General features: G+C 37.8%; 1 protein-coding gene across 9 annotated transcripts in view; it reads right to left on the reverse strand.

Moving 5' to 3' along the window:
• Nucleotides 1-15,672: 15,672 nt before the first annotated feature.
• Nucleotides 15,673-26,694, reverse strand: part of LOC136872018 (uncharacterized) — an 811,539-nt gene continuing 800,517 nt past the window's right edge. For all 9 annotated transcript variants that reach the window (XM_068227292.1, XM_068227293.1, XM_068227294.1 and 6 more), the window contains one exon: nt 15,673-18,164. In XM_068227292.1, coding sequence (XP_068083393.1) covers nt 17,901-18,164 — 264 coding nt within the window. In that variant the 3' untranslated portion in view covers nt 15,673-17,900. The remainder of the gene's footprint in view (nt 18,165-26,694) is intronic.

Here is a 26,694-nt window from a genome sequence, read left to right on the forward strand (position 1 = left end):
TTAACTTTGCCCATATTGGGAGTGGTGACCCCAGTGTAATAACAGCCTATATATGTTTCATTCATTACGTCCCTGACCCAGTCAATGACTGGAAAACAGGTTGTAGGGTTTTTTTTTTCATTAACTTTGCCATCTGGAACAAACATATTCCGAGTGTGAGAACAAAGTGCAGTGTTAGATGGTAAGAGGGGAACATTTAAATTTAGTTTTACAAACCAATGTCTAGGTATGAACATATACGTGGAGCTGGAGGCTAAACTTAACTAATTTTACCTCAGTGTCTGTGTTTGCCCTCCCGATGGTATCACCACCTTGACAAAGGCAAAATACATTTTGCCGGGTGTTTTGGAGGCTTGCATGTTCGAGTGATCCTTAGAGCTATGCCGGCGGGAGCATATGTTCCTGGTAGGGCCACCCAAGCCGGATAGGTCTAAGGTGATGATCCAGACTAAGAGTGATACTCTGGTCCTCCAGGTTGGGGGTTGGTGCGTGGGGCTAACAACTCCACCACCACAAAACTACATATTGTTCAGAAACCAAATCGAGATAACAGGATGGTCCCAATCTTACGACGACTAAAGCATGCTAAATGGCAACGATACTGATATACTGGAACATGGAATGTGAGAAGTATCTTTCAGGATGGGGCTAGTAGAAAACTGGAGGAGGAATTACTTAAATATCAGATAGATGTTGCAGCATCACAGGAGATAAGATGGAGGACAATTGAGGTGGCAGATCTACAGCACTACATTTTGTTCAATAGTGGGGAGGAAGAAAATAGAATAGGCACAGGGTTTATAGTCAAGAAATCGGTCAGTCATAATATGATTGAATATGAAGCAATAAGCCCCAGACTACGCCAGTTAAGATTGAAAGGGAGATTTGCTAACATATCGCTAATTAGTGTCTTTGCCCCAACAGAGGATGCTGAAGAGGAAGAGAAAGAACAGTTCTATGAAAAAATGGAGCAAGTATATGACAAGTTGCCCAAGTATGATGTTAAAGTTGTCATATGGGATTACAATGCCAAAGTAGGCAAAGAGAAAGAAAACCACCCAGTGGCAGGATAACACAGTAAACACCAAGAATCCATTGAGAATGGATGGAAATTTATTGATTTTGCCTTTAGCAAGGAGCTGGTAATTAAGAGCACATGTTTTCCCCATAAGGTGATCCATAAAGAGACATGGATATCATCGGATGGTTTGGCAAAGAACCAGATAGACAATGTGCTGATAGATGTGCGACATGCCTCCAATATAATGGATGTGAGAAGCATGCGTGGTGCAGACATGTGAGAAGCACGTGTGGTGCAGACAGTGATTCAGATCACATACTGGTGAGGATCAAGTTCCAAGAAACCCAGGGAACTGTTAAGGGATGAGAAGAAGGAGGAAGAGTATAGAGACCGGCTGCAAAGGAAACTACAGATTGGCAGAAACGGGGATGTGGACATCAATACAATGTGGGAAGAAACCAAGCTAGCAATAAATACAACAGCACAGGAAGTACTTGGAGAGAGAAGGAAACAGAATAGAAATAAATGGTATGACAAAGAAGAGGGTAAGGTTCAGGAAGAGAAAAATCTGGCCCAACAAAGAATGCTACAGAGACCTACTCGAAATAACATGGCAGTTTTTAAAGAAACTGAAAAACAGGTGGAGTCAGTAGAGTAGGCTATCACCAATCTGATAGATGAGCTTCCGGAGTAGGGGCCCATTAAGCCTCAGATCCTGGATTGCTATCTGTCGAGAGGTGCTGCCATGGGATCACCATCGATTGAAGAAATAAGAGAAATTATAAAACAACTGAAGAACAATAAAGCCCCAGGGAATGACCTCATTATGGAAGAAATGGTAAAACATGGAGGAGAAGTATTCGTGAGGGGAATGAAAATCCATAGCTTGTTTCCAATCATTCAACCGGGTCAGGGATGGAATGAATGAAGTCCCCATCTAGCAGCGAGGATAGGAATTGTGCCGGCTGCTGAAGCCTTTTTGCACTCCTCTGGGACAATGATTAATGACTGACAGATGAAATGAAATGATATTGGAGAGTGTTGCTGGAATGAATGATGACAGGGAAAACTGGAGCACCCAGAGAAAAACCTGTCTCGCCTCCACTTTGTCCAGCACAAATCTCACAAGGAGTGACTGGGATTTGAACCACGGAACCCAGCGGTAAGAGGGTGGCGTGCTACCGCCTGAGCCACGGAGTTTCGGTGAGGGGAATACATGAGATAATTAAAAAGGTATGGGGAACAGGTAAAATGCCGGAGGACTGGACACTAGAAAAAATGGAGCTGGACTTGGTGACCTCAGTCAAAATGAGATGAATTGGATGGCTGGGGCACTTGCAACGGATGGAGTGGGGAAGACTTCCAAGGAACCCACTGACAGGGCACCCTGGGGGCATGAGAAGGAGAGGTCGGCCCCAGATGAGATGGCTGGAGGATGTGGAGACTGATCTGTGGACCGTTGGAGTCAGGAGGTGGCGTAGGTGTGCTGAAGACCGGGACGACTGGAGAGCTTTGGTCAAGGAGGCCCCAAGGTCCTTAAAGGACCATAGAGCCACGGTGTGTGTAAGTAAGTAAGTAAGTAAGTAAGTCTATGTTTGCAAAATACCTGTCTGTGTTCACACTGTCTGTCTTAGAATTTTGTCGGATGTTGATTATGTGCTGAACTCCATCCTGACAAGAAGCTGGATCCTCATGAATTTGATTGGTTGCATTTTGATTTTATATACTAATGTAGTCTTTTACAATATGACCTTCCATTTTTACACCCTGCGCACTTTAAGTTTCATTTTATAATATGGAATTTGTTGTTTGTGATCATTGTTGTGGCCTTTGGTTCAGAGGGTTCCAGGTTCAGTTCTCTGCTAGGTTAATTCCACTGTCTTGGGGACTGGGAGATTGTGTTTGTCATAATATACACCTTTTCGCATACATACAACACATCATATTGATAACCTTGATAGATGAATCCCCCTCCACCTTGGAATAGTATCACGAAGGGTATCCGGTCATAAAACTGGGCCAGAAGCACGTGGACTGATGACTCCATTAACTCCATTAAGACCATGATAAGAAGAAGAAGGTGTTGATGTCACAAAGGGTATTTGGCTGTAAAACTGGGTCAAAACTGTGATAGAGATCACACCTGTGACCCCATCAGAGTGCTGGAAAAAGCGACAGAGAAGGATTAAGAAAAAATATTACCCAGACTGCTTCAAAATTTCCAAATAGACGAGATGTAAAATAGATCTGTCATCTCATTTGAGCTTGAGCTTTTGATTTATAGTGGATGGGGAAGATCTGTGCCCTTCTGCTCATAATGTAATGAATGTAATATTTTTAGTGCACACTTATGGCTACCAAAGTAAAATCAAAGGTGTTGGAGTATTTCATAAGTCCCAGAATACAAAGTGCATTGTAATGTTTGTTTAAAGTTAAAAAAAAAAGGAGCATAAATGAAAGGAATAACAATACTGTCATTTGGGGTTATATCAGACATTTTAAATGATTTTTTGTTTATGTTCTTTATTAATTTAGTTAATTAATGTTATTTTAATTTCTACATCCAGTTACATATGTAAGAGATATAATGAACACTGGAAGAAACAAAAAAACACACACTGTCATGTTTTTAAAAACATTATGATGTGTTCAGTGTTATCCCATCTGTTGGGGTAAATTCGTACAGGAAGTATTTTTAAGTTACTCTCCATGATTACCCGTGTATGAGGTTATTTCGGACAATCATTGCAAAAAAAAATTTATTAAATAGTAGAAGTATCCCCTATTTACATTACAAAAGATTATAACAAAAGATTACCACAATATATGTCTGGCTCCATGGCTAAATGGTTAGCGTGCTGGCCTTTGATCACAGGGGTCCCAGGTTTAACTCCCGGCAGGGTCGGGAATTTTAACTGTCATGGGGGCTGGGTGTTTGTGTTGTTTTCATAATTTCATTCTCATCACGACGCGCAGGTCGCCTATGGGAGTCAAATAAAAATACATGCACCTGGTGAGCCACTTTGCTTGCTTGTCCTAAGTTTATTGTGAATAAAAATAATACACAACATTTATCAAGTATACAGTTTTTTTGCTAGTTGCTTTACGTCACACCGACACAGATAGGTCTTTTGGCAAGGATGGGATAGGAAAGGCCTAGGAGTGGGAAGGAAGTGGCTGTGGCCTTAATTACGGTACAGCTGCAGCATTTGCCTGGTATGAAAATGGGAAACCACGGAAAACCATCTTCAGGGCTGCCGACAGTGGAGTTCGAACCCACTATCTCCCAGATGCAAGCTTACAGCTGCGCGCTCCTTACCACACGGCCAACTCACCCGGTAGTATACTGTTTAATTAGTTGGAAGTGCAAACGTCCGTCCAGTATATGTGCGTGCGTGCGAGAAAGTGCCCTAATTGTAAACCCTGTGTGAACCAGGCCAATATGTGATTAAACATAAAGGCAAACAATAATTTTCATCCCCATGTTAATATTTTTAGTATGACCAAAGCTACATTCACTTTGACATGGAACAGTGTACTTCTGAATATAATTTCATAGATTATGAAGAAATCCAAAAAAGGAAAATTAGTATAAATTAGTATAAATGTTGTAAACCATGTTATTAAATGTATTACTTTTCAAGTGGAAATCCTGCTAAAATAAATGTTTTAAATATTACACTAATTTTGATAAGAATTAATTAGTACTGTAATGTAATATTAGTTATATTATCCTTAATGATTTTGTTTCTTAGTAATGTGACTTCTGTGTCACTGGAATTAATTTTTAAGATTATTCCAGCTATATATTGTTTTTGTTTTAATTTGTATTTTTAATGTCTAAATAACAATTAATACCAACATAGTTGGTCCGTTATTGGACATTATAAATTTTCCAGCCAACTCATTCTTGGTTTCCAGCGTTTTGCCCAGTGTGAACATTGTAATTGGGACTCATGACCTGTTATGTTCACAATAAAGTAAATAAAATAAAAACCACTAATGAGTGGCAAGAAGCCATGTGTGTTAAATGTGTGTTTTCCAAATTTCGTGAAGAAAATCCTGGAAGTATTCTGGATGAAGTAACATGTGCAGTGGCCGATGTAACTGGTTTTTCCAAGGCAAGCATTTACCATGCTAGGAAAGAACTTAAGGTTGATAGGAAACTGGTTACTCATAAGAAAACCCATAAAGCGACAAAGCTAAGTGAAAATGATGACAGTGTTACAAAAGACGCTATCCATGGAAAAATTCATGATTTCCTTTTAAGAAATGAAATACCAACTCTGAATAAAATATTACAATAAAATAATAGTGATGATTTATTACATTACCTAACTTTTCTCATGCAACTCTTCACAGACTTTTAAAAATTATGAACTTCACTTATGTATCGCAAAATCACCAGTGTGCTCTTTTTGAAAAGGATGAAATAGTGTTGTGGAGATGAAAGTATTTACGTCAGATTAGGAAATTTCGTGGAGAGGGTAGACCTATTTATTTCCTTGATGAAACGTGGGTAAATGCAGGGCACACTATTACGAAAATTTGGAAAGATGACACTATAATATCTAGCAAAGATGGATTTCTTAGGGGATTATCAAGTGGGTTAAAATCTCCCTCCGGCAAGGGTAAAGGCTAATTGTTCTCTACATAGGAAATTAAAACGGTTTTGTTACTGTTCGAATTGAAGTTTTCAAAGGATTATCATGAGGAAATGGATGGAAACGTATTCGAGAAATGGTTGGTTGAAATTCTTCCCTGTCTAGAAAGCAATGCTGTGATTGTTTTAGACATTGCTCCTTATCACTCTGTTAAAGTCGAGAGAATTCCGAAAAAGTCTTGGTGAAAGATGAACATACAGAACTGGCTAGACACAAAAGGAATTTCCTATGATCTGCAATGCATTAAAGTTGAACTACTGGCACTAATACCACAGCACATTCGTGATGCTTGTAACGAGTACCGAGTTGACAAGGCCGCAGCAGAGTTGGGATGACACGTATTAAGATTACCTCCGTATCATTGCTCCTTAAACCCAATAGAGCTTGTATGGAGCCAGATTAAGGGACATGTGGCTCGAAATAATGTCAATTTCACCATCATGGAACTGCAAGAACTATTGATTGAAGGACTTGATACTGTCACTGCTGACCACTAGAAAACCTGTATTCAACCCATTATCGATGAGGAGGAAGCTAATATGTGGAAGCTGGATAACATTGCAAAGTAAGTCCTTGAAGGTTTTTTTATCAGCATGACTGATGACACAGATACCGATGACAACACTGACATGGAAGGAATAGAACAACTGCAGGAGAGCGAGTAAACTGTGAGTCTCATTGCTACCCATTAATGCATTATCAATTTTCTTTTGTGGATTTGTTGTATGTATTATGTTTCTGTTTAAACAGGCAGCTGTTATTTCAATGAGTTTGTATACCTAATAGGGAGCATTTTGGCTGGCGTTATATATGAATATACATTAGGTTGTCCTTACCTTCAGCCTCTCTATTACAAACCTCACAGCAGAAAATCAAAGTGTTCTAACTCCTCTGTGATTAAAAATACCTTAGTAATGAGTACTGTTGCTCAGGCAAAAGAGTCTAATGAACGAAAGAGAATTTTTTTGGAACAGGTAGTATTTCAGAATACACCTGCTTGCAATTGTTTTCTTCAATTATCAAACATAATGAGACAGACTATAGATATAGGTCCATGTGTATACTTCTTCCATTTCATCAACACATCCCTTCATGCTTTCTTAAGGGTCCCAAGAAAGCACATGTCTAGAGGTTGGGGAATGTGTGTGCTATTCGGTGGGAGAAAATGAAGGAAATGCTTTATTTCCCACGTTCTTGAACCGCTGAGAGAGACGCATGGCTTGATAAATTGTTCCTGATCATGACTTTTGGTTCATCTAGCCACCATTAAGAACCAGTTTTTAAAAGTTGGTAGATTGAACCATTCACTTTTTTTCCTGCTGTATCAGGTGCCACATACCTTCTTGCCATGTATGCCACAGATGCTCAGACTTGTAGAAAATGTACAGGGGCCGTAGTTTTCCATCCGTACTTGAACACATCATGACAGAAATACTTGTCTTGGACAAGTTCATTACTCTGTCTGCATGATTAATCCCTCTCTTAAGAATCACATGTTTCTTTCCAGGGTTATCACACAAGTTGGTTTCATCATAGTTTGTGACGTTTTCAGGTGGAATATTTTTCAGAATGGGTTGCACATTCACGAAAAATTCATGCACAGACTCTGAGCTGACCTCAGCACGAGCTCTCTTAATGTTCTTTGACAGGCAGACAGAGAGAATGCTGGAGTGCTTCTTCAAGAAAGACTTTCCCCATTTGACGCCTGGAAGATTCTGAGTATCATTTCTCATTTCTTCCAACCCTGTCAAAGTATCCTTTTACAATATATCATATATCAGTTGAAGTGAGACAATATCCTCAGTGTGCTGCTCGGATAATACCATGTACAAGCATTTCTTCCTCTTCAGTATCCAGGACAGGTGGTGCTATCACTTTGGGGCTGGTGGAGTTTAATCCAGGGTTGATTGTGGTACCTGAAAATACTTTGCAGCTTTGCGGTATGACATTTCCCAGCCTTAACACTCGAACCGCGGCTAGGTCATTTGTGACCCAGTTGTTAGTTCTTTCTTCCCTATCTTCTGCAAACACATTTTTAGCAGGTGTGCAGCCAAGGAATATTGTGTATTCTCAATGTGTGTTGTAAGAAGTGCCATTCCTACAGAGAAACATTATGCAGCATAATGTAGATCGTTTGTACTGATGTCAGATGATTGGTCTCTAAAAATTAAGGAGATGGAAGCCTTTCTTGCTATACTGTACATTCGCGATGCCATAGGAGCAAGGGATTAGAACTGGACTCATTGTGGTTAGCAAAGTGGGGCAATCCTATTGTCTACATGTTCCTTATTTGTATGCTTAAAATTCTACATCAAAATACACTATGTATAGTCTATTAAATTTCAAATAAAATATCCAGCGCAGGTACTAGTATATTCCTTGGCTATACACTTCCTACAAGTAATTGTTTTGCAGAAGATAGGGGAGAAAAAACTAACAGCTGGGTCACAAATGACCTTTTACTGCTGTATCAAGTTTACTTTTTTTCATAGCTGCAATACAACTGTCTTCCTAATCTTCTCTTGTACACACACAGCATAGTCCAAAATTACCCCAGCCTTGCAAAGATTCATAGAAAAATGTGTTTAGAATGAAATGTTTAAAGATAAACTCTGTAGGACCTTCACAGATACACCAAATGGTATACAATAATGTAAAGCAGCTAGACTCTGTTAATAACTGTGCACACCAAGAAGTTCCTGTACCAATTCTCAAGGTCATAATGAAGCCAACAACAAAGGTCATTATTAAAGTGACAATTTCCTAAGTAACAAAAGATACATGTGCAAAAACGGGGGTGGGAATCTGCCTTAAATTTAAACAATTCGAGATTGGGAATTCTATCTTGGAGAATTCAGAGTGACCAACTATCTAACAGAAAAGTACAGTTTTGTCCAAAATTACCTCCTGCATCCAAAATAATCCCAAATGACTGTATTCAATTATTATTTAAACTACAAACATTTTGTCCATTCTTGGAGAATTTCTAAACATGATATTTTTTTTGCAAATAAGTAGTTAATATTAACAATCAAGATTCAATATACAGTACTATGGAGGCAAGAAATTATAAGATGATATGCATGGGTTATGACAGATTAAAGTAAAATGTGATTCATCTGTTTCTCCAAACTTTCTTTGACTATGTACAAATACAGTAGAGACAATACGTGACACTGAGCGAGATATCGAGGGACAGCTATTGGAGCTCACTCTAGCGGATAGACCTGAATGGTACTGACTCTGTCATAAGAACATGTGTATTTTTGTGTGAAGTTTTTGGTGTTATTTATGCATTTTCACTGAGCTGACATAATTAAATAGTAGCGTGTGTCATTCCTTGATATCTCCTCTCAACATGAGGGGAAAGGTATGTGCTGTGTTTGGCTGCAGTAATTACGAAGTAGAGAAAAATGCGCGGTCGTTCTTCAGGTTCCCTCGTGACAAGAACATGTAAGTAATATTGTGTTTGCATATATATTCTTCCAGTGACAGAGATTTATATAGTACTTCATAATCTTCTGACCTGCTCGACCCATGTTTTAACGGGCTTAAAATATGATACGCATATTTTATTGTATAGTGCAGCAGTTAACCTTCAATACCGATGTGTTGTTGTAGGTGTGATCTGTGGGTTTTGAAATGTCACAGAAGCGATTTGGATAAAGTGTACAAGAAAAAAGGGACGTTACGCTTGTATAAGAATTATAAGATCTGTTCAGATCATTTCCAGGCCAGCGACTTTAAAAATCCTCGACTATACAGCCAAGGGTATGTTACATTTTTACTCTAATTGTACGTAAATATTCCTCAAAGCATCACTATCGACAACATTTTCAAACTTTTCTTTCTTTTATCCCTCTTCTCAGATTAAAGCCGGGATTTTATAGATTTTCTTTCTGTTAGTAGGGTTCATGAGGAAAATTGTCCAGCTATTAAATGTTAATTCATTGCATCATATGTGTAAGGAATGTGCCAATATTTTTATTGACAAATGCCTTAATGTGATGATACAATGTTTTTAAATGAGGAAAAAAGACAAATCCAACTGTAAGATTTCAGGTAGATATGCTAAAGCTAAAAAAAGTAATTCATAAATGAAAGATCATGCCATTTCACAGCAGTCCATTTCACATCTTGTTTATATGTCTAATTTCAGTCTTTGAATAATAACCTTTTAAATAATTCTTCATTCATTTATCCAGAATTGCTTTAGCAACTTCGAAGTTAATATCTCAATACCACTTTCTTTCTAGACGTAATTTAATTATCCATTTCCATATATACATTTCCACTGATATTTGAATTTAGCGCGATTTGTTCAGGTCAAGTCACTAGGAGCGCCACCGTCGAATTGTCTCCCATTTTAGCAAGGCGAAATCCGTAAGTGTCGTGTACTATCTGCGCACTTTTTACCGATAGATTTGTGTACGGGTTTGAGGAGTAAGGAGGGAGCACTTCCGGTTCCATTAGTACTGCCAACTGAATGGAAATGAAATCTGAATTGAATCGATAATATAATCGATCGATATGAATTTTCTAAACTTTTGTTATTTTAAGCCAACAACTGTGTCGCACACACATTATATAACATTATGTAACATTTCTCAATGCAAATCTTATTCCTAGAGTGAATTCTATAGTTTGGCTTTCCTGTATAAATAACAACAGTACTAGTACGTAAAGTGTACGCCAGACGTCGCACAGTGATGCATAGTTTGTGTTTCAAAGATTGCCGGTACGAATCTCGAAGATTGCCTAGGTCGACCGCTTCAGCACTAGGGTGTAAATCTATCGCTAAAAAGTGCGCAGATAGTATTGTCTCTACTGTATTTGCTATGTACAGTGCTACATCAAATCACTACTTTGTTCTTTGAACATACTGTATTGTATACTGGTAGCAGAAATCATCTGCCAGTAGATTTAACGAATTATGATCATTTTGATCAAAACAGCTTGGGTGCCACACTTCGAGAGAGAAATGTTCATAAAACATTGTGGTTCGAACATGCATACAGAAAGCACAGCATTCTTCACTTTGACTATAGAGGTTTCACGAGGTTTGAGATTTTGGCTGCTGGTCTCGAGACTTTTGAGTGAGAATTTCCATCTCTAATTGTAAGGCAGTAATGCTGTGGTAATCTTGGCAATGCTGTATGCAGAACATGCAGTGGCACGGAAAAGATGGACTTCGGCTATTATACAATCCTTAAAGGTTTCAATGGCTAAGAACTTAGTCTTACCGACTGCTTTGAAGTTTTTGCGTATAGACTAATTATGATAACTGAAGCTTCGTTTTAGGTGATTGTGTAGTGTGCATCATTTATAGATTTAATATGTGAATTGAAATCCAGTGATCAAATAGAACATGTTCTTTTCAAATTTCCAATTACTTTTTACATAGTAATTTCAACTGTCAAAGACAAACTTGTTTACTAGTTTGCAATAATGACATTGAAGACAAAAGAGATAGTATGGAGAAAAGTAAGGCAATGGTGATAGATAAGTGAGAAAGAAAAGGAAACCGGACAGCTGAATATGAAGAGAATGTTATTAAAACTGAAAACTTCAAGTACTGTGTTTAGGTACAGTACTCAGAAAATGAATTAATGGAGAATTTGAGACTAGATGTTGAAAACAGCTGGATGCAATTTGGGGATGTTTTCTTTCACACACTATAGAAACTACTGTGGAACAAAGATACTGACAAGGCTTAAGAAAAATATAAAGGCATATTGCATATCTTCTGCAACATTTGCAGTTAAGACTCAAATCAATAAAAAAGAATAATAGAATAATAAAAGCAGCAGAAATCAAATTTCCAAAATTTATGTTACAAAAGACAAGGGGAAGAAGATTGAAAAATGAATATGTGATTGTGATGATGATGATAGTGATGATGATGATGATGATTACTGATTTAGGGGACAAACAAGTCACAAAGACATTGAGAAAGAAAGAAAAAAAGAAAGAAAGAAAGCTTTGGTGATGAAACTGAGGAAGAGTGAAGTGTTTGGACATATTATGAAAATACCAAAGACAAGCTATGGAACTACAAAAGAAAGGATGAGTTTGGGGAAGACCCACATTATGATAGCTGGACTTGGTTAAGTATGGCATAAAGAATTGTGACGAGGACTGTAAAATAACGAGTGGTGGTAAGGAGGAGTGAAATGGAGAGAAGCCATTGTATTGACTGAGGTGATAAAAAGGGAGGGGGGCTGTTTATTCTGGTGAAGGAAACTTATTGTTCACATGAATGGTTTACCGATGAAAGGGATGAAATATTAGGGATAAAATTAGTTTGTCATAATATGAAGGAGGGAACATACAGGCCTGGAAGAGAGGAAAGAGACATAGAAATATTTGAGAAAATAATAGATCATACTCATAAAAACAATAATAATGATATGGTAATAATTGGGGGAGATTTAAACTTGCCTGAAGTTGAATGGAATGGAGCTGCAAGTGAAGCCCATGAACAGAAACTGGCAAATAAGTTAATTTGGGAGGGAGGATTTACACAAGTAGTACAAGAACCGACTCGTCTCAATAACTTACTAGATGTATTCTTGGTCAAACCATGGGAAAATGTTGATAAAACTGAGGTAATTGAAGGAATAGGTGACCATAAGGCTGTAATAATGGATGTAGGACTGGTACCAAAAAGGCTTAATAAGAGGGTCACACAAGACAAGAAATTGTACAGAAAAACTAAAGTTGATGAATTTGGGACTTACCTTAAATCACAATTCAGTTGTTGGATAAGTGAAGGGAGTAATGTGGATACACTTTGGGCTAAATTTAAAGGAATCATTTGGGAAGGAGAGAAGAGATTTGTACCTGTTAAGAAGGGTAAAATGACCTCAGACCCTGTTTATTATACAAGGGAAATAAGAAAATTAAAAGGAAAATGTAGAATAGTAAACAGGAAAATCAAAGGTGGTAGGGAGAATAGATAAACTAGAAAACAGCTAATGAGGGAACTGAATAGAGTGAAAAAGGAAGCAAAAGAGAATTATATGAATGGCATTCTTCAAGAGGGCAATGACCACAAAGGGAAATGGAAAAAGCTGTATTCTTATATTAGGAATCGAAAAGGAATCCAAATCCCTACAATGGTGGGAGAAGGGGGTGAACACTATTTAACAGATACTGAGAAAGCAAACCTCTTTAGTAGGGAATTCAGAGATTCAGTAGAAGATTGTCAGGACTTGGAAACCATAACAGAAGATAGAGAGGGAGAGACACATAGGGAAACAAGAAGCTTCTCATTCACAAATGAAGATATTTTCAGAGAAATCCAACTGCTTCAGCAAGGAAAAGCAGCAGGAAGTGATCAAATTACTGGGGAGGTATTAAAGACAATGGGGTGGTATTTAGTGCCTTATTTAAAATACCAAAGGAATGGAAGGAATCTATAATAATACCAATTTATAAAGGAAAGGGTGATAAAAGGAAACCACAGAACTACAGACCAATCAGCCTGACCAGTATAGTTTGTAAAATACTGGAGAGTTTAATAGCAAAGTACATCAGAGGGATATGTGATGATAAAAATTTGTTCATGAGGAGCCAGTATGGATTTAGAAAGAAATTTTCTTGTGAGGCATAACTGGTGGGATTTCAGCAGGACATATCAGATCAGTTGGATTGAGGAGGCCAGTTAGATTGCATAGCCATAGATCTTTCCAAAGCCTTTGATAGAGTGGAACATGGAATATTATTAAAGAAATTGGAGGGAATAGGATTGGACGTAAGGGTTATACGTTGGATAAGAACATTTCTAAATTCAAGGGTTCAGAAAGTCATGGTAGAAAATAATATATCACAGGAAGAGAAAGTTTGGAAGGGAATTGCACAGGGTAGTATAATCGGTCCGTTACTTTTCTTAATATACGCAAATGATTTAGGGAACAATATAACATCGAAAATAAGATTGTATGCAGATGACATAATTGTTTATAGGGAAATAAATAACATTGAGGATTGCTCAGAATTACAAAGGGACCTTGAGAGTATCCAAGAATGGGTTGAAGAAAATAATATGAAGATTAATGGAGGCAAATCAACTGTTACAACATTTACAAACAGGAGCTTTAAAACTGAATTTGAATATACTTTGGATGAGGTAGTTATCCCAAAAGATGGCAAGTGCAAATACTTAGGTGTGAGATTTGAAAGTAATTTGCACTGGAAGAGTCATGTTGATGACATTGTTGGGAAAGCATACAGATCGTTACATGTCATAACGAGGCTACTTAAAGGATGCAACAAAGAATTAAAAGAAAAAAGTTACTTAAGTATGGTTCGTCCATTATTGGAATATGCAAACAGTGTTTGGGATCCTCACCAAGAATACCTAATAAAAGAACTAGACGGTGTGCAGAGGAAAGCAGCAAGGTTTGTAACAAGGGATTTCAGGAGAAAGAGTAGTGTATCAGAAATGTTAAAGGAACTTGGTTGGGAAACTTTAAGTAAGAGAAGGGAGAAAACTAGACTTATAGGATTATATAGAGCCTATACAGGAGAAGAAGCATGGAGAGATATCCGTGAGAGGCTTCAGTTGGAAAATAATTATATTGGTAGAACTGACCACAAGTACAAAATTAGAAGGAATTTTAGCAGAAGCAATTGGGGTAAATTTTCATTCATTGGGAAGGGCATGAAGGAGTGGAACAGTTTACCAGGGGTAGTGTTTGATTCTTTTCCAAAATCTGTACAGATATTCAAGAAGAGAATAAACAACAACAGTGAAAATAAATGAAATGTTAGAGGGCATTCGACCAGTGCAGGATATTGTAAATAAAATATGTGTGTGATTAAATTAATTCCATCCCCTGGTCTATGGAGTTTGGACAGCCCAAGTGGGGACTACCTGTAGGGGTGAAATACAGTGGGGACTTCGAGGGCCCTGGGACCGCTACGGTAGCTGTGAAGGCCCTTCAGGAACTCTGAAAAGTGGTGGCAAAAGGGACTCTGGTTAAGATGCAGCAGGTCGTCATGCTACTTAGGTTCCAAAATGGGTAAAATATAAATATGTAAATAAATTCAATGTTAATTTTAATCTTATACCAGTTGTATATTATTATTAGAAGTAATTTCACATACTGTATATGAGTTGACTATGTTTGTAAGATATTATAAGTAGAATTTTGTAAACAATATAAATTTATTAAGGATGATGTGTGTGTTTAATAGAACAAATTATTAGCGTAAATTGTATAATATTGTATTCTAGGAAAATTTTCTTCGTCTCTTGTTAATTTAAAATTTAATGCTTGACAATAATGTATTTTAGTGTACCATTTGCCACCGAGGTAGACACCTCATTTGCAAATAAAGAGATTTTGATTTTGATATTGTTTGCCTCAGCATGGCTGTATGGAGATAATGATAATGCTTTGTGGTAAATAATTTTTGGAGCATGATTTTGTTTTGAATCCCTTCTTAATTAAGCCTTTAAATTATTTCAAACATGGTGATATGACAGGTCTCATCTAATTGAATTCCACTAAATATACTTTTTTGTATTTCTATCCACTCTGCATTTAATTTCATTGGATATCCCTATATACAATTGTGACTCTCACAGTTTATTGCTAAGAAGAAATCAGATTTAATAGATTTTATTTGGTAAATAATGGCATGTGCCTCCAGAGAAGTCCTGTTGCACATCTCTGGAGTTGACACACATGGCCTACCTGCGTGTCTATGAGGTTGATATCTAATGTTGTCTCCAACCTAGAGGAATAAACCAGTGAAGTTTAAAATCCCTGACCTGGCCAGGGATTGACCCAGGGACCCCTTGGATCAAAGGCCAACATGCTAACCAGTTAGCACAGAGCCAGGCATGTTATATGATGAAGGATTTTCCTTTTCTTTCTTTTTTTCTTCTTTTTTAAAAAAATCACTCGCTCAAAACTTAATGTACCATATTTGTTTATTTGCTACATGTTACAACAGGTAATTTAAAATAAAATTACATTTACAAGAGAAATATTTAATAAATTTACAACAGTTAATTTACAAAACATACATGTACTTTACACAATTTACAGGTATGATTTATATTTATGTACATAATATAATTATCTTTGGATTTACATTGTATACTTCTCATTTGGCACATGATGCATAATATAAAAATGTGCCTAATTGAATGAATTATATTTATACTGTGAGGTAAAACTACTTCATACATATAACACAGGCCTAATAGATACATAACATACAATAAAATATGTAACCGTTTCATAATTTCATAGTTTTTGCGATGGTGTGAGGAGTGGAAATTTCATTTAATAATGGTGATAGATGCTAAATGTAAGGCAAGTTACTTCATTAGCTAAAATGATCAAGAATTAGCCTGTTTACAATTACACTTTTGAGTCGTGATCTGTACAATCTTATTCTCGCAGTAGCTGCAACTGTAAATGTTACCAGTGCAAAACATTTTACACAATTTTGTGGAAGACTCAAAAATTTTACTTAAATAGTATAATCAACTTAATGTGAATTGTCTGATATTATATCATGTAAGCAGCTAAGGAAAGAAGAATATACATACTCTAAAACTCTAAAAACAAACTGAATATATCATTCTGTAATCCTGATGCAATTCAATTTTTAATACTGAAAAAGTAAGGAAGTGGTAATTACAATTATCATGACTTTCAAAACATTTAAAATTATTTTGCAATTAAAGACTTTATATATTTCAGTTCATTGAGCAAATTTTTCAGTGAAGAACTGGAATATTAGATACGTATCAACACAGTAGAGTGAAGGTATGATAAATTTACACATAATATGGACTTAAAATATAGACTATGTATCACTCTGGACATTTATACAGTATAGATATATCACAACTCCTGTCCATACTTGAACAAGCTGGTTGAGTTTTCTTCTTTTCATGTTTACATGAAAGGGAAAACAACCGTAATTATTCCTTTGCCGTAGACTCCTCCACGTTACTTTCCTTTCACTTCATTAGAGAAAGAATAGAACTTGTCAAGCTCTTAATGTAACAAGGAAAGAATCCTTTATGACCTATACTTGTAATGTACAGTTAGGACACATTCAGTAATACCACACACAATTCCTGCAACTCTCTCATCTTGTGCCTAAGAATTAAATCTAACTTAAGAGTTGTCTGATGGCGTAACAAACTAATATCAAGCCATATACAGAGGTAGGAACATGAAATGGAACACACAATTGGATGAGCACAAAGACACAGTGTGCGAGGAGAGGGCAATAGAAAGAGAGGACATGGGTAAACATGAAACTAGAAATGGACAAGAACTATCTTCACACTGCCACAGTCAAATAAGATAGGTTTTCTCCTCATCACCCCCAGTTCCACATTTCTTTTCAATCCCTCACAAACTTGCTCTTGCTTCTCAACTCCCTTACAGGGGAGGCTCAACACTCCTTGAGAGGCTATTTTGCCAAATCTTCAATCCTGATAAGAAGAAAGGTGGATAAACACAGGAAAAAGTAAGAAACATAAGATGAATGTAAGTGGTACAGATTAGAAATGTAAGACAAATGTAAAAGAAGGAAAGGATCCAAAAAAGATAATTTAAGTATGTTTCTTCCCTTTTCCTGTGTTTATCCAGCTTTCTTATCCTGAACTTCCTGGATAAAGACTAAAGATTGTCAGGGTGGCTCCTCAATGGGTGTTGATGGCCACCCTCTTGAGGAAGCCAGGAAGCAGAAACAAGGTCATCAGAGTTTGAGAAGATATACCCTAGATGTAGATTAACTGGAATTGATGAGGAGAAGACCTATCTGTTTGAAGACAGCAGTGTATAAATATGTGGAGATCGTCCTTGTCTGTTTATGTTTTCTGGTTTGCCTTTGTCTCTTACTATTACTCCCTCTTCCCTCTCTCACCTGTCTTTGTGTTCATCTTCTTATGTGTTTCTTTTCATATTCCTGTATCTCTATATATGACTTAATTTGGTATTTGTTTATACTTACAAATCATAGTCAGAATTGTGTGTATTATACATTTATTCACAAAGTAAACAAAGTAACTATTTACAGTGCAATACTATAAAACTATAAAAATGATAAAATGAACATTTGGCATCTATCTGGTAGCTACTTTAGGTAAGATGATGTCATGTGGTATTTATATCAGAGATAGAGAGTCTTAAGTACTGATTGAATTTTCCAATGAAGTAACAACAAGATGGATGGTACTATGATTTGTCCTGTTGTAGTTGCTCCCAGAATGCAATATTGGAGCTTACTGACCGAGGCATTATTGGTGGAATGGGGGATGGAGTTTCTCGATCATCCGAAACAGAACTAGGAATGGAAGAACTTTCACCATTACTTGAAGCTGTAAGGCTTGTGCAACTTCCAGACTGGTTGTAAATGTTTCGATCTAACTGCAGAGGCTGGTTGCGCCTTAATCCTTCACGAAATTCTCTTGAAATGCTCCTAGCTGTTAGACTATGTACCTGTTTGGAATGAAGAAAAAATATTACAATAAGAAATACTAAGTAGTGGAAAGAAATTTTTTAAAAAGATATAGAATAGATGAAATTAGCAGAAACAATGGTATATTTTACATAAGTATCTTTTTTGTATTATGCTGTAAATTTCATTTACTTTTTTCAGTTCAAATTTCATTTTAGGCAACTAAAATGTGTGCATATTTTTAACTGCAGATTTTACATTATTTTTTACATTTATTTTATAGTTTGATGGTCTTCCGATTTAAGTTTTTTTAAACATTATTATGTCCCCCGAGCTGATATCCAGAATAACCAACATCTACAACATGGATAGCTGCTTATCAAGCTAGGAGCGACACTATAAAAGGGGCTTGTACGATGATGCAGATATTTAGAGCCATCTTGCATTCAGTTCATCCTACAGCTGTTGGAGGCTGCAAGGCGGAGGATCTTTTACAATTTTCTTTATGGCGCACTGACACATATAGGTTTTATGGCAATGATGGGATAGGAAAGGGCTAGGATTGAGATGAAAGCAACTGTGGTCTTAATTATGGAACATTTGCCTGGTGTGAAAATGGGAAACCACGGAAGCCGCCGACAGTGGGGTTTGAACCCACTATCTCCTGAATGCAAGCTCACAGGCATGAAACCCAAACCAAGCAGCCACTCATTCAACAAGCAAAGGATCTAGTATTTTTTTTGCTTTACTTCACACCGACACAGATACACAGATATGTCTTATGGTGACGATGGGGTAGGAAATTCCTAGGAAGTGGAAGGAATCCAGCCGTGGCCTTAATTAAGGTACAGCCCCGGCATTTGCCTGGTGTGAAAATGGGAAACCATGGAAAACCATCTTCAGGGCTGCCAACATTGGGGCTCAAACCCACTATCTCCCGATTACTGGATACTAGCCACACTTACGCGACTGCAGCTATCAAGCTCGGTAAGCAAAGGATCCCCAGAGGGAACATGATGGAGGTAGTCTTATAAATGTAATTTAAAGGGTTTTTAGTCTGTCGAACACAAAATGTCAATATAAATATTACACAATAACGTACGTGTCAAAAAAAACAAAACATTATTATAGGAATAAAATACATTTTAAACAAATAAATTCTTTGGTTACTATTCTTTGTTTAAAAGTGTGTATTTTATTCCTTGTTTAATTTTTTCTTTTTAACAGGTATGTTATAATGTAATATTTATATTGAAATTCTGTGTTTGAGAGACTGAAAAAGCTTTTAGTTATATTTGACCAGTTGACACTGGAAAGTATGGCTTCCTTCTTAACAATAGTCTCATAAATGCTCAATTAGCTTCATGTCCAGGGAATTAGGTGGCCAGCGATTTACAAGAACGTCTCTGTCATACTCTTCCAACCACTGTCAGACATTTTTAGCTGTGGGACATGTCACATATTTATGACCTATTGCACACCTTATATAGTACCAGGCCTGGCCAAAAAATTTCTCTGACCATGCTCCTGCCTTGAGTGCCGAGCGTAGACGTGATTGCGCATCGAGGAGGATGAGGAGGAGGGAAAGGTTGGCAGTCTGGCTGCTCAATGGTTGCACAGTCACCTTGCAAACCTGTGAGCCAGTCTGTTTTCAAAGAGCCAGGCTGAGTGGCTCAGACAGTAGAGACGCTAGCTTTCTGATCCCAACTTGTCATGTTTGATCCTGGCTCGGTCCAGTGGTATTTGAAGGTGTTCAAATATGTCAGCCTCGTGTTGGTAGATTTACTGGCACAAAAGAACTCCTGCAGGATGAAATTCCGGCACTTTGGTGTCTCCGAAAACCGTCAAATTTAGTTAGTGGGACAGAAAAACAATAAAATCATTTTTACTGTTTTCAAAGAGGTATCAAGAATTTGAAGGGTTCAAGACTGACCTTGACTTAATCATCAGCCCTTTCTAGCTTTTCGTTGAGAATGTTTCCCTTTATTTCCAGCTTGAACAAAAAGATCTGCAGTGCAATATTTGGTTCAAGGACATATTTCTACATTTCTGAAACGTGCATGATTTTTATGAAATAGTTCCTCAACAGTGCGACATGCTTCGGCAGCTGGCACAATTCCTATCCTCACCACTAGATGGGGGCTTCATTCATTCCATTCCTGACCTGGTCGAATGACTGGAAACAGGCTGTGGATTTTCATTTTCACTTCCTCAACAACAATATCCTTGACTGTACAGGCAAGTTGCTGAAGTTCTTTCAATGTTCAGTTCTATCTCTGAATGGGAGCTTTTTCCCTTCATATTAATACTGGAAAAGTCCTGGTAACGTGCGGACTTACCAACTATGAACATGGATTTTGCTTTATTAGTTCAATTTCATCACAAACACACTTTATGCTTACCTCTGCCCTCCATGGTATTACCGCTAATAAAGTATTATTATATTATTATTATTATTATTATTATTATTATTATTATTATTATTATTATTATTATGACCATCTGTATACATCTGTCTCTCTCTCTCTCTCTCTCACACTTTCACTGAATATCACAGTGGTGGCGGATATCAGGAGTTCTGGTCAGACATGGTTGCACTCCTGGGATATGATAGCATGCAAAGGGTGCAAGTCTTGGCCACCGCTGCTAAATACCCACTATGGCAGCTAACAACACATGGCATAACTTCATGGTGTATGTGCCGATGACATCAAATGTATGAGGTGGTCATAATAATATGACTCGACTGTGCACAACTTGCTAACACTATAATAGTTTTAACTTATGGTAGTATTCGAGAAGGATTTCCTCATTTTTTTTTTTTTTTACAATTGGCTTTACGTTGCACCAACACAGATAGGCCTTACGGTGATGATGGGATAGGAAATGCCTAGGAGTGGGAAGGAAGCGACCGGGGCCTTAATTAAGGTACGGCCCAGCATTTTCCTGGTGTGAAAATGGGAAACCACGGAAAACCATTTTCAGGGCTGCCGACAGTGAGGTTTGAACCCACTATCTCCCGGATTCAAGTTCCCAGCTGAGCGCCTCTGACCGCACAGCCAACTCGCCTTGAACTTGGAAATTTATTGAACATTTCCTTTGATGAATTATTCCATGCCTCCTGCAATGAAAACCTGAGAAAGGCCTTTACTGCTGGAAGTTACCCCACCCAACTGGTTGACTGCCAGATTTTCCCAAGTCATGAACTCTGACCCCATCCTTCATCACCATATATCATCTTGATTTGCACAGAATCAATCACATTTTAAATCAAGCATTCAATCTTCTCTCATTCTCATCCTACATGTATAATTTTCTTTTGAAAAGCCGTACAATCACATTCAGATGCAACCAAACCAAAAGTTCTCCCTTGCTATAACCAAACTTGCCCCAAACCCCTTCCCCTAGGAACACAACCACTGAAAGACTTGCCATTTGCATATATGCAGTACCACAAACAAATCTTACCCTATACAATGTCATCACGACTGCATTTCATCCATCATCAACCAGCATCAAAGCAAACTCTTCTCAAGCCGAGTACAATGGCTAAACTTCCAACACTCTAGCCAAACAAATATATGGCCTAATCATTACCTGCAAAACATGTATCGTCTTGTCTTCATTCACACCAAGTTCCATCAAATCCTTATTTACTCATATCTTCCCACCTTATTGCCCTTAGAGATCTCAAAGTTGTAAAACTTCTCAGGTCTAGGGAAACACCTAGTCTTAACATTTTCCATTCTCTTGTCTCACCTATCTCCTCCCTGAGCATCTACTTATCAACAATGAGCATCTCATTCTCAATCTTCTCCACTGACAGCTACAGCTGATAATTTTGGACTCATGTCTTTCTTTTATGTATACTCAATCTATGCATGCTTACATGGTAAGTTGCTGCTCTCTGTTTTCTACATATATACAACAATGATAATAAAATAATGTTTATTTAACTGCAAAAGGACTGAAGAGGTTTCAGGGTGCTGCAATTTTACCCAATTTTACATGCCAGTAAATCTACTGATACAAGGCTGTTGTACCTTCAAATACCACTGGACTGAGCCAGGATTGAACCTGCCAAGTTGGGATCAGAGGGCCAGTACCTCAACCGTCTGAGCCATTCAGCCCAGCTAAAGCATTTAAACAGTGGAAGATTTCAATATTACAAGTATTTCTAATCCAGTAAGACAATAAACGAGTCGTCCAGTTGCAAAACCCGTTATGTGCAGATAAACAAATTTTTCAGGAAGCGCAAAAAAAACTGTCATTTGTTATGCAACAAAGGAGGTTGAAATTTTGTAATTAAACAGTAAGCGTTCATCTTCATCATATGGCAAAATCTCCACAAAATAAAACTTACAAAACCCATGTTATTTGCAAAAAACATTTGGACATAACGAGTGTTACAGCAGTTTTGTGAAGATAAAAGTTACCTGCAGCAGTATATGGAATAGTGTGTGCAGATTTATGGTAAACATGTTTTATTAGCTACGTTTGAAAGTATTACACTATGAAAATAGCATGAATGGAAATAATTTTAAGGTTAGGATATAATGTTTTGATATTTAATTCCCGCTCTTTGATTTTATGATCACATCATGAAATCATCATTCACTGAAAACGTTTTATAAGTTTAACATTTTGTACAGTTATATTAATCTGTTATTGTCCTCAGCAAAATCTTCCAGATTAGTGTCATTGTCTGGTATTTCACTGTCTAAAGTTTGCTGCTGGTCAAGCAGTTTCTTGTAGAACGTGAGGTCACCGTTCCTTATCCACTCTTTCCCGTAATGTTTGGTCAGCAACGTGTTCTTTCTTAAGAGGACCCCCTTCCTCCACTGGTACTGGCACAATAGCAGAAAAGGGTTTCCCATGCTTTGATATGCTTTTCGCTTCACCACAATCCCTGTTATAGTTTACTTCACCTCTTATCACACAGCTGCCTTTGTGTAAGTATGATCCTCTTACAGGGTTCTGGGACATCGAGCTTTGCTGCATAACACACGCTGGACATAACTACTTCTGCAGCAGCTCCAGTTATTTTTCACCTTTAAAAGTATCGATTAAATGGACTTGCTGGACATAACTACTTCTGCAGCAGCTCCAGTTATTTTTCACCTTTAAAAGTATAGATTAAATGGACTTTCTTCATGTATAACATTACTGGATTGTGTATGTTGATGAGCTGCATACAATGGCGGTGATAACTCATTTTGAGAAAAAGAATTGTCATAACGGGTTTTGCAACTGGACAACTCAAATGTTACACCTAATAAAGGACATTATGACCATCTGACATACACTACACTACACTTAAGGGGATCAAATGAGGTGGGTAGGGTTGAGGCTCTAGTCATGGGGGATTCCATCGTTATACATATGGGGAAAGTGTGTGGAGGAAAGGGAACCAGGGTAGAGTGTTATCCAGGAATTAGGTTGAGGCAGATGTTGAGGAAAGTAGAAGAGAAGAAAGAGGGAAAGGAGAAGGTGGTGGTGTTTCACGTTGGTATTAACAACGTAAGGCAAGCAGGTATAAGTACCAACATAATTGGGGATGTGTGGGATCTGGTAAATGCAGCATGGATGAAGTTTAAGGAAGCGGAGGTTGTTATCAGTGGAATACTGTGTAGGAAGGATACTGACTGGAAGGTGATTGGGGATTTAAATGAGACTATGGAGTGAGTATGTGGGAAACTGGGAATGAGATTTCTAGATCCTAATGGGTGGGTGGGTAGGAGACAGGGATCTGTGCCCAGATGGCCTTCACTTAAACCGCAGTGCTACATATAAGTTAGGAAACATGTTTAGAAGTGTTATAGGTAGGTACATTCAGGAAAACAGGGTGGCCTAGGGAGCGGTGTTAAGCAAACAGGGAACTGGAAATCAAGTAGGGATGACATAAATATGTTAGTGCTCAACTGTAGAAGCATTGTAAACAAAGGAATCGAATTAAGTAATTTAATAGATATATACTTACCATATTGTAATAGGAGTTGAATCATGGCTGAGAAATGATATAATGGAGGAATGGTAGGAGGGGGAGTATTCATTCTGGTGAAAGAAGAATTTGTAAGCTACGAAAAAGTTAAGGATGAAAAACATGAAATTCTGGGTGTAAGGCTCTATACTAGACTTAACTAAAGTTGGCGTCTGACAGGTAAGGTTGGAGGGAGGAGCACTGCACGTGCCATTTCACGATGTTGCCACATTCCAGCATTCCTCTCTACATGCTCTTACCCCTCGCTTCCGACTCACATGTTCCCTCCTTCATTCTGACCGCTGTGACCTGTTGTAGACTACCTGGCCAGGCGGTGTCGTCCCATTTGCGATCACTCTTATACAAACAATCAGGTTCTTATCAGTGACAGGTTTGGCAACTCCCAGCAAGACGAGCTGCCCTGAAATTTTATCTCCATGGCAACCGCAGTCGCCCCACCCTCGTTTCCATGGCAACCACACAGCCACTCCCTTTATCCCGCCTCGGCAGGCAGTAAACGGACCTCCCTCTAAGAAATGTCAGGCGCCAACTCTTATTATTAGCAGTATAGGCAACTTTATGTCTTTGGAGTGTACAGACCGGGAAAGGGTAGCGCTGACACTGATTCAGAATTATTTGATAAGATAATCAGCTATGTTGGAAATGATATGGAAAGGAATGTGATAGTAGCAGGTGATCTCAATTTACCAAATGTCAATTTGGAAGGTAATGTGAATGACAGGAAGCATGACCAACAAATGGCAAATAAGTTAATATGGGAAGGGCAGCTGATTCAGAAAGTGACGGAACCAACTCGAGGGAAGAATATTTTGGATGTGGTGCTGATAAAACCAGACGAGCTCTATAGAGAAACCGAAGTAATAGATGGTATTAGTGATCACGAAGCTGTTTTTGTCGTAGTTAAAAATAAATGTGAAAGAAAGGAAGGTATTAAAATTAGGACTATTAGGCAGTACCATATGGCTGATAAAACAGGCATGAGGGAGTTTTAAAAAAGTAACTATGATCGCTTTAAAATGGTAAATAAAATTGTAAACAGACTCTGGGATGGGTTTAAAGCAATTGTTGAGGAATGTGAAAATAAGTTTGTTCCTTTAAAGGTGGTAAGGAATGGTAAGGATCCACTATATTATAACAGAGAAGTAAAGAGACTAAGAAGGAGGTGCAGGCTGGAAAGAAATATAGAAATGGTTATGGAAGTAAGGAGAAATTGAAGGAACTTACTAGGAAATTGAATCTAGCATAGAAGGCAGCTAAGGATAACATGATGGCAAGCATAATTGGCAGTCATACAAATTTTAGTGAAAAGTGGAAGGGTATGTATAGGTACTTTGGACCTTTATGTTTTCTTATATATATCAATGATATGTGTAAAGAAGTGGATTCAGAGATAAGGCTGTTTGCAGATGATGTTATTCTGTGCAGAGTAATAAATAAGTTACAAGATTGTGAGCGGCTGCAGGGTGACCTCGATAGTGTTGTGAGATGGACGGTGGGTAATGGTACGATGATAAACGGGGTTAAAAGGTTGTGAGTTTCACAAATAGGAAAAGTCCTCTCAGTTTTAATTACTGCGTTGATGGGGTGAAAGTTCCTTTTGGGGATACCATGTTTAGCAGCGAGTGCCGTAGTGGGGAAATGGAACACCAGGATTTATAAAACCCCCACTTTAACCAGAAAAGCCAAAACAATTGACACATACGGACCCTTAATGCCTTTGACATGTGAAGTCAAACCAGCAAGCTTCGTTAGAATCCATGGTCATGGATTTTCGATTGGCATCTGGAAGTGATGCTAGTATTTCTATCATTCATCATCAGAATTTTACATTTAGATTCCGAGGATGAGCTGCGGCACAGAAACCAAGGATTGCTATCACTCACCACCGACTACAGAGGTGTAATACATGTTGCCAGTGGATCTCGAACAATAGAGAGACAAATCACGTTACATGTTATGGCAATGTGATGGAACATTTGTGGACCTGGCAAATGCTAAGTGAGAGACATTTACCACAGTGCAATGTTAGCACTGTGAAATTTGGTGGAAGAGATATTATGGTTGGACATTTTTTTTTGACCTGGTTCACTGATTTTAGTTCTTCCATTCATGAATGCTTATGATGCTTAACAGGCAATATTGGGCAGTTCTATGCTACTCACCTTGTGGCAACAGTTTGGAACTGGCTCTTAATTTTCAACATGCCAATGTCCTAATTCATAAATGAAGATCATAACTAAGTGGTGTGTTGAAATGAGAGCAAATTAAATTGAATGGCCAGCCCAAACTTCAACTAAGCATCTGTGAAACGAGTTACAGTGCTAGTTGACAACCAGATCAGACCACCCAAAAACAGCTACAGAACTGTTCACCATGTTAAAAGAGGAATGAAAGAAAATATCCGCAGACATCTACCAAAATTTAGTAGAAAGTCTCCCTAGAAGAGTAGGGGTTGCGATAGCAGCAAAAGACAGACATACATCATACCAGTACCACAGCCATTCTATTTAAGCCAGTACCTATAGTTGTCTAGAAATTATTGGCAATATAGCGTATTTAACAAGTATTTT

This window comes from Anabrus simplex, chromosome 4, assembly GCF_040414725.1.
Source record: "Anabrus simplex isolate iqAnaSimp1 chromosome 4, ASM4041472v1, whole genome shotgun sequence".
Taxonomy (NCBI): Eukaryota; Metazoa; Arthropoda; class Insecta; order Orthoptera; family Tettigoniidae; genus Anabrus; species Anabrus simplex.